The sequence below is a fragment of the Numenius arquata genome, chromosome 1 (genome assembly GCF_964106895.1).
Source record: "Numenius arquata chromosome 1, bNumArq3.hap1.1, whole genome shotgun sequence".
Lineage (NCBI taxonomy): Eukaryota > Metazoa > Chordata > Aves > Charadriiformes > Scolopacidae > Numenius > Numenius arquata.
In genome coordinates this window covers 66104536-66122269 of record NC_133576.1, presented here as the reverse complement: position 1 = coordinate 66122269, position 17734 = coordinate 66104536, and the positions used below count along the sequence as shown (strand labels likewise).

The 17734-nt window shown below is 40.9% G+C and overlaps 1 protein-coding gene across 1 annotated transcript; it reads left to right on the top strand.

Moving 5' to 3' along the window:
- The first annotated feature begins 4349 nt into the window (after positions 1–4349).
- LOC141465815 (granulocyte-macrophage colony-stimulating factor receptor subunit alpha-like) lies at positions 4350–17400 on the top strand. The gene is made up of 7 exons (XM_074149469.1): positions 4350–4434; positions 10527–10656; positions 10749–10924; positions 12279–12418; positions 14645–14715; positions 16069–16150; positions 17326–17400. Exons 1-7 carry the CDS (start codon positions 4350–4352, stop codon positions 17398–17400), a joined length of 759 nt encoding a protein of 252 aa, XP_074005570.1.
- The last annotated feature ends 334 nt before the right edge of the window (positions 17401–17734 follow it).

The window sequence follows — 17734 nt, the reverse complement described above, 5'->3', positions numbered from 1 at the left end:
TGAAGTCTAAACTTCTAGTTGCTTAGTCTGTTGACACCTTTAATGTGATAGGGATAGTGACAGTGATTCTTATCAAAAAGAGCTTCTTCTATGACTAAATCTACTTTTTGGTAGAATATCCACCTATTCTTATTTGTTCCACGTTCCCACTGTTTGCTTCATAACTATGCTTCAGGAGAACTGTGTTACATTTTTAATCTCTCCTGGCATACGAAGAAAGTGAACTCCCATGAATTAGTCCTTATAAAGTCACCATTGCCTTAGACCTTTCTCTCTGAAACCACAAAAGACCAGGCCAGGCTCTGTTGGTGCTCTTGTGATTACTGTTTCTGCAGATGACTGGAGCTTTTATAAGTTCTGGATACTCAAGGTGAGTTGGTCATCTCCTCAATCAATACTGAGTTACTGACAGACACAATCAAATGCAGGAACACAACCATAGGGAGTCACTTAATACATTGCTTTTCAGGTCAGGACTTGTTTTGTGCTTCTAGTACTGCATGTGGGCAGAAGTTGAGCTGGTTCAATTTTTATTTTTGTATAAAATACTTTTGCAGTCAAAAAGTTGTTAATATGATGAGTAGACTTGCTGTGCTACACCTGTTGCCTTTGTACTGTGTGAGTTACAGAGAAGAAAGCAGATCAGATATCCGCTTTGGCATGTTGGCTGGTCTCAGTGACAGCTCGGTATCATTCATGTTTACAAGCAACAGAAGAAAATGAATCTGGCAAATGATAGCACACTTACAGCTCATAAATCTCACACTCTATCAGGAATCTAGGAAGCAGAAATACTCATGAGCCTAGGTGTTTCTGGCTGTCTAGAAAGCAAGCCCTCTTTGTACCCAAAGGCAGTCAGCACAGCACTATCTTTGAATTTCTCTTTTGGAAATAGCTGTATCTTAGTTATGTGTGAATATGTGTTCAGAAGACGTGTGTCCAGCAGGTCAAGGGAGGTGATTCTACCCCTCTACTCCTCCCTGGTGAGACCCCACCTGGAGTACTGCCTCCAGCTTTGGAGCCCTCGGTACAGGAAGGACATGGACCTGTTGGAACAGGTGCAGTAGAGGGCCACAAAGATGCTCAGAGGGCTGGAGCACCTCTCCTATGAGGACAGGCTGAGAGAGTGGGGGTTGTTCAGCCTGGAGAAGAGAAGGCTCCGGGGAGATATTATAGCAGCCTTCCAGTACCTAAAGGGGGCCTACAGGAGAGATGGGGAGGGACTCCTTATCAGGGAGTGGAGCGATAGGATGAGGGGAAACCATTTTAATCTGAAAGAGATTTTGACTAGACGTAAGGAAGAAATTCTTTCCTGTGAGGGTGGTGAGACACTGGAACGGGTTGCCCAGGGAAGTTGTGGATGTCCCACCCCTGGAAGTGTTCAAGGCCAGGCTGGATGGGGCTTTGAGCAACCTGGTCTAGTGGGAGGTGTCCCTGCCCATGGCAGGGGGGTTGGAACTTGATGATCTTTAAGGTCCCTTCCAACCCAGACCATTCTATGACTCTATGAATGGCTGATATGTTAACTACTGCTGATATGGTTATTTCACTCCATATGTCAATAAATAAGCTGTAGGGTAGGAATGACGTTGGGATTTTGAGAAAGGTGAATCCTGCAGCATTCTGGAAGGGTCCCAGGCAGCAGATTGCTTTTTCCAAATATAGTCGGCAAGAAATGAGATTGGTAGAGAAGCACACGGACAATTGTCTCTCCTATAAGTTTTTATCTCCAGCAGAACAGTTCTGCCTGTTTTTAAGAGGAAAATGTTGACATATCTTGCTGTTTGAAAGTGCCGTATTTTCTAGTGATGTTTCAATTCCAATACGTGAAGAAATTAAATTCTTGACATGGATTATGAATAACCATACTAAGTAAATTACATTTGTCTTCTGTGAAGCAAAGCCTTTCAGGGTATAAAGGAGCTTTTGATGTTTTATACTGTTTATAATAACCGCCTCCTTTAGCAAATGCACAACTGTGACCTGAGAAGGGAAAAAATGCTCAGCAGCAAGCCCTGAAGTGGCTTTTTGTAGTTGGATACTTACTACTTGTAATTTTTGTCTGTTTTCACAGTGTCTTGTTGTATGTTTTTTTTGACACTTGGAGAAATGGACTGAGAGCAAACACAGGTCACAACTTTTGATAGTGATATATTTTATTTGAAGACTTCATATCCAAGATTTGAAATCCTGTTTTTCCACAGGCTTAAGGAACTTTTAAAATTTGCATTGTCATCTCCCTGAGTGTCCCCATAGACCACCCCTGCCCAGCCCCCTAGGGCTCCCCCCTCTCTGCCCACAGCCCATGACCCCAAGTCCACCCCCTGGGGATGTCAGCCCCTGCCCCAGTGACACCACAACAGGGCCAGTCTCCAGCTCCTCACAGCCCTGCCCTGCCCAGCCACGGCCCCCTGAGCTGGGCCCACCTGTTGGCCCATGTCCTGTCTTTGGCCCATCCCCAAGGAGGTGCCTGATGCCCAGGCCTGGGGCTGCGCTTGTGCCCCCGGCTGCCCTGTACCTGGCTGGGGGATGGGACGGGCTGGAGGGGTCTGCCCTCACCCACTGTGGGGAGCCCCCAATGATCCCAGCCCCTAGACATGGTTTGTATTAATAGGTGCTTTATACTACTCAGTATTATTTAGACCTAGAGAGAAATATCTGTAAAAGAAAAGAGTTTTATGCACTTGCTGGATTCAAGGCCAGGCTGGATGGGGTTTTGAGCAACTAGGTCTACTGGAAGGCGTCTCTGGCCATGGCAGGGGGCTTAGAACTAGATGATCTTTAAGGTCCCTTCCAACTCAAACCATTAGCTGGGGTTGTTCAGTCTGGGGAAGAGGAGACTGAGGGGAGACCTTATCGCTCTCTACAACTACCTGAAAGGAGGCTGTAGAGAGGCGGGGGTCGGTCTCTTCTCCCAAGTTACAGATGATAGGACAAGGGGCAATGGCTTCAAGTTACGCCAGGGGAGGTTCAGGTTAGATATTAGGAAATATTTCTTTACTGAAAGGGTTGTCAGACATTGGAATGGGCTGCCCAGGAAAGTGGTTGAGGCACCATCCCTGGAGGTATTCAAGAGAGGAGTTGACATGGTGCTTGGGAATATGGATTAGTGTTGGGTGGTGTTTTGTGTGTGTTTTTTTGTTTGGTTTTTTTTGTTGGGTTTGGTGGTTAGTGGTGGTTTTTTTGTTGGTTTTTTTTTTGTTTGTTTGTTTGTTTGTTTGTTTAATCGGTTGGACTAGATGATCTTAAAAGGTCCCTTCCAACCTAGGTGATTCTGTGATTCTGTGATTCTGTGATTCTATGATTCTCAAGCACTAGTGGATTCTGTACAACAGAAAAGAAAGTTTAACCAGCTAACTGCTTGTTCATGTTATATGAAATCATGAGTTGTGCAATTTCATTAATTTGGTAAGAACCAGGAGGGAAGTGATGAACATCGTGTCTTGCAACACTTCTGATGACACAACAGTTCCCCAAAACACAAACAGCAAGGGAGACAGCCCTATTTATAGCTATACCGCCATACGAGTCTTCCCATCTTCTCTGAGCCTGAAGACAGATAGAAAGATAAACAAGATAAAGACATTTTGAAGTAGAAGGTAGGTCCATCTTTGTCTTTCTGATTATTTTGTTTGCTGAGGTATTCATTGAGACTCTAGGAAGTCCAGGACTAGAGGGATGATGTCCCACGCAAAATCTAAAAGGCTGTCAGAGGAATACATGAGCTAAGTTTAATGGAGTTTTTTGCAAATAAAGTACCTACTCCCTGCTAAGAAAGGTCCTAGCCACAATTCTGATTTTCTTACTGTGTTTGGTACTGAATTTGTAGAAGTTAGACACTGCTCCTAGATTTACTTTTAAGCATATACTCAAAACAATCTTTGAAATTACATGAACTAATGCCCTCACCAAACTCACCATATTCACTGTCGGGTAACTCAAGCTGATTGATATTGCTGTGACCCATTTTGTTATTTTCTGTTTGCAGCTGTTTACCCACCTGCTTGACGTCTATGCATCCTAACCTTTGTATATAGCAGATAGATAAATAATCTTTAGACCTGATACCAGTCATCAAATATATGTATGTAAAGTTTATACAGGGCTCTCGAGATCACCAGCCTTACAAATCATCACACAGATTATTTTGTTACAGAAAAGGACAACTTCTTTAACTTAGTTACTGTTTATTTGAACATTTCCCTGACTGCTTGAGAAGTCTTTCTAATCTTTCCACACACCAGAACTGAGAAGGTCAGACAGTGTAGAAGCAGGCATGTGAGCAGGTTGACACTGACATCTTTCACTTTGAGCAAGTTTCACTGTTCTCTGTTTCCAAGGAAGAAGACATGGTTGCTCCTCTTGCACACATCTTCATGACCCAGTGGATGCTGCTGATCACCCAGTTGTGTGTTGGCTGGCATTGCACAGACTGTGAGTAGAACACTTCCATGAAGCAATCCTCCGAGGTTGTGTAATGCGCTTCTCATTATGGGTAGCTGTGCATAAGTTGCTTCTGTCTTAGATGTGCTAGGTAATAACCTCTGCACCTGAAAATCTGGGAATCAGTCCTGCACCTTACTGATCCCGTCATGTGACACTTGCAGCAGAGATGCCAGACTCACCTATTAGAAATTTGATGCTGAATCAGTGGAAAATGGAACTGAGTTGGATGAACAGCATGAATTTCACTGAGGACAGGTGTTCAGTGACTGCGGGAGATTTTACTGAGACTATAATGGTAAATTTGCTATGTAAAGTTTTAACAGAGATAAATCATTACACTTTCTTCTTTTTCTTTCATATCATTAAGTAACTGAAAAAAGTACCCTTGGTAGGAACAAGATAGTCTCTGTTTTAGCAGTTTGTTGAGACCTGTCTTAGTACTGAGGCATATCTGTCCTCTCTGACCACTCTTGTGAAATTCTTGCCTTCAGAGGAATCTTTTGGAATCAGGGCCTTGATGGAACTGAAATGTAAGATTGTCTCTTTTCCTTTCAGAGGCTTTCAGAGGAACTTCTGTGAGAGGCATCTCACTGCTACGCAGATGAGAATTTTTAAATACAGAGGATAGACTAAATTGGATACATGGGTCCTTACTGACTTATCTAAAAACAAGACATAAGCATGCAGGGACATTGGGAGATGCAGTGATGTGCTTGCTCAGGGCTGATTGGTGTGACACAGAAACCTGTGAAGATACAATATTTCTGTAGTGGCTCCTGAGGGCCAAGCAGGTTCATACAATCATAGAACAGTTTGAGTTGGAAGGGAACTTGTAAAGATCATCTAGTCCAACCCCATGCCATGGGCAGGGACATCTTTCACTAGATCACATTGCTCAAAGACCCATCCAACCTGAACTTGAACATTTCCAATGAAGGGGCATCCACAACTTCTCTGAAGGACCTGTTCCAGTGTCCCACCACCCTCATCATAAAAAAATTTCTTCCTTAAATCTAAACCTACCCTCTTTCATTTTAAAACCATTGCCCCTTGTTCTGTCACTACAGGTCCTGGCAAAAAGTCTCTCTCCAACTTTCTTATAAGCCCCTTTTATGTATTGAAAGGCCACAATAAGGTCTCCTCTGACTGCTGCTCTCCAGGCTCTCCCCAACTCTCTTAGACTTTCTTCAGAGGACAGATGTTCCAGCCCTCTGATCATTCTTCTGGCCTTCCTCTGGACCTGCTTTAAAAGGTCCATGTTTTTCCTGTGCAGGGGACCCCAGAGCTGGATCCAGTATTCCAGGAAAAGTCTCACTAGAGCAGAGTAGAGGGGCAGAATCACCTCCTTCAACCTGCTGGCCACACCTTTTGATGCAGCCCAGGATACGGTTGGCTTTCTGGGCTGTGAGAGTACATTGTCAACTCATGTCCAATTTTTCACCCACCAGCATCCCTAGGTTCTTCTCTGCAGAGCTGATCTCAAACCCTTCATCCCCTAGTCTGTTTTGATATTGGGGATTGCCCCCACCCAGTTGCAGGACCTTGTACCTGGCCTTGTTGAGCTTGGGTCCACTCCTCAAGTCTGTCAAGGTCCCTCTGGATGGCATCCCTTTGCTCTAGTGAACCAACTCCACCACTCAGCTTAGTGTCATCTGCAAACTGTATCAAAGGTCTTACAGAAATCCAGGTAGATGAAATCTGTTGCTCTTCCCTTATTGACAGTTACTCCATTGCAGAGGAGTATTAGATTGCTCAGGCACGATTTGCCCTTGGTGATGCCATGTTGGCTGTCTCTAATCACCTTCCTGTCTTCTATATGCTCCAACATAATTTCCAGGTGATCTGTCACATGATTTTACCAGGCATGGAGGTGAGGCTGACTGGTTGGTAGTTGCGGATTCTCCTTATGATCCTTACTAAAAATGGGTGTGATATTCACTTTTCTGCAGTAACTGGGGACTTCACGTGACTACCATGTCAATTTCCTCAGTACCCTAGGACACATTTCATTGGGTCCCATGGCCTTATGCATGCTCAGGTTCTTCAGGTGGTCTCAAACCTGATCCTCTCTTATGATGGGAGGGAGATGACATGCCTTGAGATTTGGGAACTTGAGAGATTTGGAAAGAGTGATTGCCAGTGAACACTGAGGTAAAAAATTTGTTGAGTGCCTCAGCCTTCTCCACGTCAGTTGTCACTGTCTTATTTATCAGGGGTGATACACTTTCTTTAATCTTCCTTTTCTGACCAACATACCCGTAGAAGCCCTTATAGTTATTTTTCACATTCCTTGCCAAGTTCAGCTCCAGATCAGATCCAAACTTCAGCTCCAATTCAGGTCCAAACTTTTGATAGCAGACAGAAAATCTAGAACTCAGATCTTGTGTAAATAAACTACTTGAGAAGTGTCGTGGCTTTATCAAAAGGCAGCTTCTGCTTCTGATTTAGTCTGTTTTCAGTGCTTATGCAGACAAGACATTAAGCTAAGCATTTCCTGTTTTGCAACTACTGTGTTTGTTAAGCAAAATAGTTTTCTCTTTCACTGGCCTCTACAAGCTGCACAGGTACTTCAAAGCAAGTCATGAAGTTGTCCTCTTGGGATTATTCTTTTCCCCGTACATGTATCACTCCTGCCTTAGCTAAATTCTCTTCCTTTAGAGCCCAAAGCTGTCTCCATCCATTTGGCCAATATTTCTTGTGCACCTGATTGGTTAGGTAATCTCCAAAATAACATTTCAGGAACAGGGACTGTAACAGGAAGGTATTGGTTTTGGCAGTCTATTTTGCATGAATAGAGAAGGAACACTTTACACGACACTACTGTGTCAAGCAAGATGTATACCACATCTACGGTAAACATTAATGTTTCTATAGGCAGTTTCTAGAAAATTCTGACATTTGGCATCTCCTCTGATACTCCATGCAGTTATATCACCTGTATCAGTAACCACAGATTTGAGTAGATTCATGCCACCCTCATTTCAACTATCTAAGCGTGGAAATTATAGTCTTCTAAGCTCTGTCAGAAACTGTTAGAGGTGCAGTCTCTGCCTGAAGGCAGTGTATCCCATGCATCTTATATGCCACTGTCTGTGTCTTCCTTCACCACTGCATAGACAAGGCACCTATATGACTTGCCCAAATTAGGTGCTAGTTTTCAGAAAGCTAATGTTAATGGAAATGAACCTCAAAGAAGCTCCTTGCCCAGGCAGTTGTTTATGGGGTATCTCCCTTTGTCTTTCAATGGAGTGTAAAGCACGTTACAGCCATCTGTTGATTCTTATGAAAATACATATAATGTACTTTGAAGTGGTTCAACTGATTTGGTGGACTATTGTGGACTATAGGTAAAGGGGGAGGAGGAACTGCTGTTCCTAACACTGCCATGAGCTTTTCTGGAGGGAAGTACTGAACTCTTCACCTTGCATTGGTAAAGGTTCATTACCCAAAACTTCTGGGAAGAGAGTTCTCAAGCCTGGGAAGACATCAGTACCTACTTCATTATTGTAGTGGTTCCACTGTTACAAATCAGGCACAAGCTTAAGCCCTTTCTGCAGGGAGTAGCACTGTGTAAACCAATAGATGAAAAGCTAAAAAGTAAACCTTCTGCGTGACATTTTTCAGGCAGAGAATATGAAGTGCATGTTTGGAAATATATCACCTCTTCTGCACAATGGGGCAAGATTTTCTGTTACAGCAGCGAACATGAATGGCACATATACTCAAGCATATGCAGATATATACCTAAAAATAATGCACTAGGCCTTGGGAAAGGGTTTGCCTAATTCCAATGGACTGGGGGTAAAAGAAAAACTGAAACCCTTCATTACTTAATTCATATGTTTCCTGTAAGATGAACGGGTTCTTGGGTTCTTGTTCACAGCCTTATGAAAATGTTTCTGTGAAAATAAGTTTCCTATAACTAGCTCAGCAATCTTTTAGTCCACAGTTGACACCTTCTTGGTGCTGTCTTTTTACTTGCTAATTCTCTTTTAATTGTTTGTGCTAATATTTATTGAATGCTTTTGAAAACCTTTAAAATGTTATTAAAAATCCAAGTGGAACAGGTTTGTGGCTGTAATTTGAAGTTCTTTTTGAGAAATCTGTGGAATCTTGAGTTTTGTCACAGTGTAACTCATGGTGTAATGCCTGACACTTTACACTGTCCCATCCACAATAATGAAAGGTCGGGCAGAATTTACTCCTCTTTGTATGAGAGGGGTAATATATATGAGACTGCTAAGAGAATGAGGTAAAATATCTGTTCATTTAAGCAACATGGAATCGGCATATACGAAATGGCACTACTTCCTGCCTCATCAAGCTCAAAGTATTTGCTGATTCACAGAATCACATGGGGTTGGAAGGGACCTCTGGAGATCATCTAGTCCAACTCCCCCTGCCAGAGCAGGTCCACCTAGAGCAGGTTGCAGGTTGTGAACTTGTCCAGGCGGGTTTTGAATGTCTCCAGAGAAGGAGATTCCACCACCTCCCTGGGCAGCCTATTCCAGTGCTCTGCCACCCTCAAAGCAAAGAAGTTCCTCCTCATGTTTAGGTGGAACTTCTTATATTCAAGATTGTGCCCATTTCCTCTTGTCCTGTCCCTGGACACCACTGGAAAAAGACTGGCCCCCTCCTGTTGACACCCACCCTTTAAGTATTTACAAGCATTGATCAGATCCCCCCTCAGTCTTCTCTTCTCTAGACTAAAAAGACCCAAGTCCCTCAGCCTTTCCTCATAAGAGAGATGTTCTAGGCCCCTAATCATCTTTGTAGCCCTTTGTTATACCCTCTCCAGCAGTTGCCTGTCCTTCTTGAACTGGGGAGCCCAGAACTGGACACAGTACAGTTCCTTATGAAAGGATGGATAACTAGTCCTTCCTTTTGAAAGGTATGTTTAGACTCCCAATTTGGTTTTGTTGGGGGACGGTGTTAGAGATTAAATTGGTATGTTTGTGACCAGGAAAAGATTCCTCATGCTAATCCCAGGTGGAAGAAAGTATCACTGCAGAGCAGAAGCACCTCAGAAGTTTGCATCCACACCTCTTTGAGGTCTTTAAAAACTTCACAGGTCTGCACTTGAGTGTCTCTCCCTCTCTGGAGTCCACAGGGAAGCTTCTCATGTTCTTCGTGCATGTGCCAGGGTGCTGAAGAACACCCTTCAAATAGAAATCCTACAGGAGGGTACTGAAGGAGGACAGACAAATGTTTCAGTTTGTGACATTGTAGCACCAGCGTCTCCTTTTGAATAGGAATAATTTGAAGCATAGAGGTATCCACTTTAGGTATCAGCCTGTTCTAGCACAGTGTAGGCTTCCCTGAGACTTAATCAATCGGAGGCAACTATGATCGTATCTGTGGAGGATTTATCCATGACAAATTCTTCATTGAATCTCTCGGTGCAAATGTGTTTCAGTGTTACTACCTAAAATGAAGCAAGTCATTCCTAACCCAAGCAATAACCAACAGGAGTTGCAGGTATCTAACATATCTAAGCATGTGCCATGGTCCTCCAGCTTCAAACAGTCACACAATTTTTCCTCATCTAGTGGGAGGTGTCCCTGCCCATGGCAGGGAGGCTGGAACTAGATCATCTTTAAGGTCCCTTCCAACCCAAAGTGTTCTCTGATTCAGGGTGCTCCAGAAAAGGAAGAGACCAAGTCTCTGTCACCCACAGCAGGGCAGAAAGCTCTAGCTAGGAGGTTAGTTGACCAGAGTTAGTTGACCACTTTACTTTTCAAAGCGCAGCTTTTGAAACACTGTATGTAAGCAATTCAGGAGTGGATTCCGGAGCGTTCATTTTAAAAGGAGAAAGACTTCTCTCTGTAGCACCAAGGATGGTGTTAAAAGGCAACGTGCCTTCCTTTCCCTGTGTGAATGCTCCACTCACTCCCAGGTTTCACCGTTCAGAGGCGGGCAAATTAGAGTGAGAGTCCAGCTGTCTCTCAGTTGTCATGCCTAACGCAAGCAACAACCAGCAGGAGTTGCAGGTATCTAACATATCTAAGCCTGTGCCATGGTCCTCCAGCTTGGAGCTGTCACATGATTTTTCCTCATTGCGGGTATTCCTGTGCTTTCAGGCGTGAATGGGTCGGCCATTGAAAATTTCTCCTGTGTGATTTATAATGTTTCCCTCATGAACTGCACTTGGCAGGCAGGCAGGGAAGCTCCGGGAGATACCCAATACTTTCTCTACTGGCAGTACTCGAGGTAAGTAGGTCTGCTTGAGTCTCAGGAAGCCTGCATTCTCATTTGACACATCACACTGCCCATGTTTAATGAAAATACTTTGCTATATACAGATATGATGATGCAATGGAATGTGAGCTTTACATTAAAGACAAAAATGGCAGAAACATAGGATGTAGATTTAAAAATGTGACGACAGTGACTAAAAATGCTTACTTCCTGGTGAATGGGTCTAGCAAAGGCTCCCGGATCCAGTTCTATGATGAGCACATTCAACTATATAGAATTGGTAAGTAAATAATTTCTTTCTTCTGTGTTTTCACTATTACATGGGGGTAGTAGAGCATTTTTCCCTTGGAAGGAATCAGGTACTCTGCCGCCCCTAGAATCAAAAGTAAGAGATTATGGTGTCTTCAAGAAAACCTATTCCCCAAGCAAAAGAACAATGAGGGAAATTAAGCAAGAAACTCCACAGCTGCAGTCTACCTCAGATTCTTTATCAACCTACCCTTACTGGTTTTAGGTCTTTCTCCAACAGGGTCCACAGGACTTAAAAGATTTTACTTCCTCCTGCTGTCTTTTCAATGATGACCAAAGAGTTTTCAACAGAGGAGACTTCTCAGAAGTTTATCTGAGCACTGATTTCTCCTTCCCATTGGGAAAGGCATACACCAACACCATACCCTTGATTAGAGAATATTAATATGTGTACACAATACTCCAGGTTTTCAGATGTCCTTTCACATGTAGTGCTCTAATTTGGAAGCATCCTGTGCAATTAATTTTACTGTGCCAAAGCCTTGTTGGCAAAGTTTTTGCTATTGTCTCCAAAAAATGGACAAACAAGGATTCATTCTATAAGGTGAAGGAATTAAGCTGTAATATCACTCATGGGAGATGAAACAAGACTGTTCTTTGACCAATGAGTCCATCACAAATAGGCCAGGCCTGTCTCTAAATATCGATATGAAGTAGCAATCTAGCTGAAACGAAGGTTTCCTCTGTCAGCGTTTTATCACCATTTCTGTCATGAGTGGCTGTCTTTTGCTGTTACAATAATCAAGTCCTTGGTGATGATCAAAATATAAAGGCCCTCATATTTTTGCTCATATCTGTGAATTTAGGGGAGATATGTGAAGAGGTTGGCTAGATTCTCAAAACTGAAGTGTCATTCTTAAATTTGTATGGCTAGTTTTTTGGAAGGGGGGAATAAACTGCATAGTTCACAACACCAAGCATGCAACAACTTCATGTTACAGAAGCATCCTGTGAGGAGGCTTGAAGAAAGAAATGACCTTTGTATTTCTTACATTAGGTTTAGCATCAGTTTGTTCTTCAGCAGTAAAAAACATCCTTGGAAAAAGAAAACAGGACTCTACCTTACTCATCTAAAAAAGGAAATGGAGAGGTTTTCTATCTTTGTATGCTCCTAAGTCATGTTCCCTGGCTTAGCCCCTGTTTTTTCTGATCCTGGGGACAGGATTTAAAGAACTTTGGTCTTTCAATTATTTCTAACAGAGTTCCTAAGAAAAACAAAGTATTTTTCTTCGTAGAGGTGTTACTTGCAATTGCACTCTTTATTACCAAAGCAAAAAGAGACCAAGTGATTTTGATTATTTGAATTCTTGGTTATATCATTTCAGAAAAGCTCATGCCTCCATCAAATATCACTGTCAGCTGTGATGAAATTAAAAATGATTGCATAATTCAATGGCAACGACCCCAAATAAGTCATTCTAACAAAGACAAATGTTTTAAATATGAAATCATCATAAAGTATAAGGTAAGGGGAATTTCTTCACCTATATTTAACATTAATACATATGTTTGCATTTACCAGTAGACATGGACAGAAAGAAAGTCAATTCCGCTTGTATGGTGTAGCCTTCCACATACATAGCACCGTATTCCTTTGTGGCACCCCATTATGCCATACCACCCGATTTTTTTATGTGTTTCTCTGTGTGAGATATTGCTAGAGATAGATACACTGGTTGACTGACTGTGTGGAGAAGCAGCATGGTTAATTGAGACTTGAACATATCACAGCTTTGGCTGTGACAAAACTCAGAAAAGGCGTTTCTCTCACTAAGACCTGTTGGAGCTGTCCTGGATTGTAGTCCTTTCCAGTGATGACTGCATCTCTGAGAAGGGGCACAGATCAGCTGTAAATACTGGACAGAGAAATGTGCATCCACTTAACAAGTATGAGTACGAGGGAAGAAAAAAAAAAGTGTTAGAGAAAGAAGGAAGGCCGTGTGAATAAGCTCAGGTTGCTGAGGGAATCATTTAAGATGCTGAAAGACAAATTCAGACCTTGACTTTACAAGTCCTTTTGCAGTAACAGGAAATGAGTGAGTTTGCTGTGTTCCGCTCCAAGAGCACACCCAAACTACTGTAACTGAAGAAATTGCGTCAAATGACCACAGGGTGGCAGATAGTGACTACAAAGGAAAAATCTACCTATACAACAACCAGATTTGGCCACTTAGTGGATGATTGAAAGTCGTCCCTAGATTTCTGTTATTTGGCTTTTCTTAATCTGGATTGGGCTTGCTATTTCATAGACGACTTTTCTTGCAAGTCCAACTAACTGCTACAAAACTGCGTTACTTCTCCAAATACCTTGGCCTTTGCAGCAAAGAAAGCTTATAGAAAACGCTGTGTGACATTGGAATAAAAGTGCGTTGCTGGCGCAATACATACTTCTTAAAGTCTTTTAATATGTCTAATATTCAGTTTATAAAGAATATTCAATTAACATGGTCTGAATTGTCTATAATTTTTTAAATTATTATTAGCAGTTTTCAGGTTACTAATTATGTCACTGTCCAGCATTTACTGTATTGCATGGGGTAATAGTTCAATGGCCAGACAATCTGGCAGTCCTTCTGCATCATCCTGGATCCTGGCCCCTGGCAAGCAACAGACCTCCATCTCGTCAGATCGGTAGATTAGTGCAACCATCCCCTGCAGAAGGGAGTCTCTTTTAACGATCATACACATTTTCTCCTTCATTTTTTTAAACACAGTGCCTTTTAATACATCTCATCTTCCAAAATTTGCAAAAGACCAGCTGTCCTTCTGGAACTCCACTTTCTGAAGTCTTCCATGACCTCATTGTTTTTGTTTCTGATATTTTATTTTAGGATAAGCACAAAAAAGTAAGGAGGCTACACTGTTGCGCTTTCTCCTAGATTGATCCCAGTGCTTAAACTAGTTTGTTTACAGATTCTAGAGGCTGTCCTGTACATCAGCATGCCTTCCAAACTCATGTTCAGGTGCCACATGAGAATGCATGCAGTTATTTGATAAAACAAGTTTCGATTAATTTAATTTTGTTTTAAAATGGAGTAATACAGAATTCAAAATAATTTAAAAAATACATGACTGACAGGCTAACGGAGATTATATAGTCTGCAGTTATTAATTGTATGTGGTCACTACACCAGGACAACATGGAAGTTACTATGGCTATTCAGAAGAAATGAGTGAATTTCATTCTGTCAAATATGTAGTTGGAGGGTAACCTAAAATATCTGTGAATCCATGTCAATCCTGAACACTTTCCTCTGAGGGAAAAGGGGATAATATTTACACGGTATTTGCAATTAAATATAGTGACATTTATTGTAAAATATAAACACTAGATGTAAACTAAAAAAGTTTATTTCGCAGATATATTTTTTTCTTTTTTTTTTTTTCCTGGTGTGTGTAAGAAGAAAGTTACAGTTTTCATTCAGGTCTGATTTTCTGTTGTTTCAATTTAATCACCAATCTGACATAAAATTTATTTCTCAGCTTTTTTGGTAGGAAAACAAATACTTTTCCATGGAAGAATCAGTTACTATATAAATTTAACATTGTAGATGATTTATATAGTACAAACTAAATCTTATAAGAATTACTAGTTCGTATAAACAAACTGTCAAGTAGATAAGAGAGTAATGCAGAATAAACACAAAACAAGTAATCATAAAAATAAAAATGTTTTTTTCTCAATTTACAGGATAACCCTGAGGGAAAAACCAAATATAATTCTATACAAGTAAGTTTGCTTGTTCTATTAATCAGCAATACGTTAGTTTCATAGTCATTTGTGAAAAGTAAATAGTATGCAAATGCCTCTAAATCAGTATGTGTTCAATGTTCTATGCCTTATGGGATCCTTATTTATAAATTTCACGAATGTGTCAAACTGCTAAATCATCATGGCATGTGTCTTTTATTAAACATTCAAGGGCAGAACTTTATTATTACTCTGTAAGTATTTTGAAAAGCCTTCAATTTTACATTATATTGTCTGTGTTCCCCCTCAAATATTTGGATCAGAATTTGAAGTTACACATCAGTGACAGCAGAGAAAGGAGACACAGAGAAAACACCTCCTAGGAATTTAATTTTCTTTATGACAAACAAAGACCACAGAAGGCCTTTGTGATCCTTTGGGATGGAGGCTGTCCTCCAGGTATGCTGCACCTCATTCTAAGCAGTGCAGCTTGCACATCCCATTTCTATCCTGAAAGTATCCAAGAGTAAGCATGTTTTAGTAAATTGTAGTAACGCTAAGTATTGCAGTCTTTTACTTGTTTTACAGGTTTGGCTGGAAAGTTATGCTTTTCTTGAAAAGTCATAATACAAAGACTGAGGAAGGTGAGGTGCATGCAGACAGTTTATTCCTCAAATCCCTCAATTCTAGCAGTATTGAAATGAGACAATTCAAGGTGTTTTTCTACCATCTCTCAATGGGCCAAGGGAAATTATCAATAGATCAGACTATATTGTAAGAAATTACAGGATATAATTTAAAGGACAAAAAGCTTCTAAACATAAATAGTTTACTAAGTGACAGGTTATTATTTAAAGGACATACACAGATATGTACATATTATATACATAATAAACATGCATATTTTCATTTTTCACTTTGTAACAGCAGTCTACTTTAAAAAGCAATGCTCTTCTACCCCTGTAAAAGTTTTGCTGGTAAATGGCACTTGTATATTATCAACACCTAGACATGCAACAAAGAAAAACAACTCAGTTTTGAAACAGAAAGAAAAAGGATTTTCTGTTGTATCATGCACTTTGTAAGAAAATGTACAATAATTCAGAGAAGATACTGTTCTTCAAAATTGTTAAAATTTTTACGCCTACTTTTCACTGGTTGTAGTGACTTAAAGAGAAACACTAATTTGTTTTCCTTTCAAAGAAGAAAATAAATACTAGTGAATCTTTAACCAAAAATGAAACTATTACCATCCCAATTTTTAGTGTTTTCCTGATATGTGTTCATTCTGTGCTGAGATCATGTATATTTTCATTTCTCATCTGTCCTGGAAGAAGAAGATAAAAGCTGCTTCAAGGGTGCAATGGTTTTGACACGACAGTTACTTAATTTTACTTTTCTATTCCATTCCTTTTGATCTCCAGGACTGGCTGTTGGAAAGCAGCATTTCCAGAAATCCCAGAGCCGAAAAATGCATTTCGTAGACTACCTGATACAAATCCAGAGGTATGTTCTCTTTCTATTTTATATTAAATGTGTGAAATATGTGTGTGTGAACATACAAGACTCTACTGCAGGTATTTTTTAAATGAGATGGAACTTAGCACAGAGAATAACTCTTCTCTTTGCCATATTTTGAGGAATTACAAGAGAAAATCAGCAGGCAAGTTTGTTGAGGGAAGTAAATGCAATGCTCTTCCAGATACAGGGGATTTCTCCCATTCCAGTCTCACAGGTGCAGGGGCTGATGCCCCAGGTCCAAGCAGCAGCAAGGGTTTTCCCAACATGAAGCACACACAGACACTAATGCAGCCAGCCACAAAAACTAGCACAGGTGCCTTTATCAGCACCATGTCAACACCATCAGCAGTCACATAAATAGGGTTGCAGACATCCCAGTCCTCCTGCTCATCTCCAGTTGAGCAGGGCTGAAGTTTGTCAGTGAGACGTGCATACACCCTCACTCTCTTCATCCACAACAACCACAAATTCACGAGCTCCTCACATCTGATCTCTGTGTCTGGACCCTGAGTCCCCCCAGCAGGTCACCAGCTCTCACCTTGGGTCTCTCCAGGTGCAGGTCTCTCCTACTCACCCACTAGTTCAGCCTCAATGAAGTTTGCTAGCAAGTTAGACATACAGGATAGAAAGCAAGGTGACACAGAAAACAGTCCAAAATAGGATTTTGTAAGGTAACAGGACAGACTGTGGTGGTCACACTCAGCGTTTCACCAGACCAGCATACTAACCAGCAGCTCACTTGAGCCCTTTTCCTGTCCAGCAGTTCATCATGTTATGTGCAGAAGTTTCTCGTGGTGTGCTCAGCTAGCTAAACTTCAGGCCAATGTGTACCAATCTACTTGCACACCTTAACAAAGATAGTGCTTTTGTATTAATTCATTTGAGATGAGATGATATGCAGCAATCTGGTGCACTGGAGAAAAGCACACATTCTCCCTGTCCACTTCCAGGAAAGTCAAAAATCATGTCTCAGCATTACAAAGTTGCTGAAGTTTCACTGTTATGTCCAGCTAAGGAAAGCTTATCAGCTAAGAAACCAAGACGTTAAATATTTCTATAAAATGTGCAACAGAAGTTGAAGTACTCTCAGAATTGTGTGTAAGTAGAGGCTAAGCTAACTTTATGTATAAAACTAATGGAAGTTTTTATTTTCTTTTCAGCTGATGGGGAGCAAAATTCAGTCACTGACATCTGAAAATGAAGAGACAATATTAGTTGTTGACACAGTGAAATAACCAAGAAAAACTGAGGAATTTGAAAGCACATTTCTTAGCTCAGGAAACTGTACATTCTTGTGGAAAGTCTGGAATAAAATATAGTTTTTCTTAACTTTCTTCCTTTTATTGGCAAAAGAAATAGTAGTGCAGCCAAGAGAGAATGATACCTCACGTAATTTTTTTAAATGTCATTGTATTTGCTTTTAATTTTGGCTAATTTTAACTTTTTAGGTAACTTGTATTTATGGGATACTTTCCATTTTGTGAATATGATTGAAATATTTCAGTCAAGAAATTATAATGTTACAAAGCAAAAGTTACGTTTTTAATTTAAGGAAATATAGTGCGTTTG

Excerpts from the sequence above, each read along its gene's own strand:
- LOC141465815 (XM_074149469.1), top strand. The coding sequence starts at position 4,350 with ATGGTTGCTCCTCTTGCACACATCTTCATGACCCAGTGGATGCTGCTG. Across the intron at positions 10,657-10,748 it reads CTCTACTGGCAGTACTCGAG|ATATGATGATGCAATGGAAT; the intron begins GTAAGTAGGTCT and ends TGCTATATACAG. Across the intron at positions 10,925-12,278 it reads CATTCAACTATATAGAATTG|AAAAGCTCATGCCTCCATCA; the intron begins GTAAGTAAATAA and ends ATATCATTTCAG.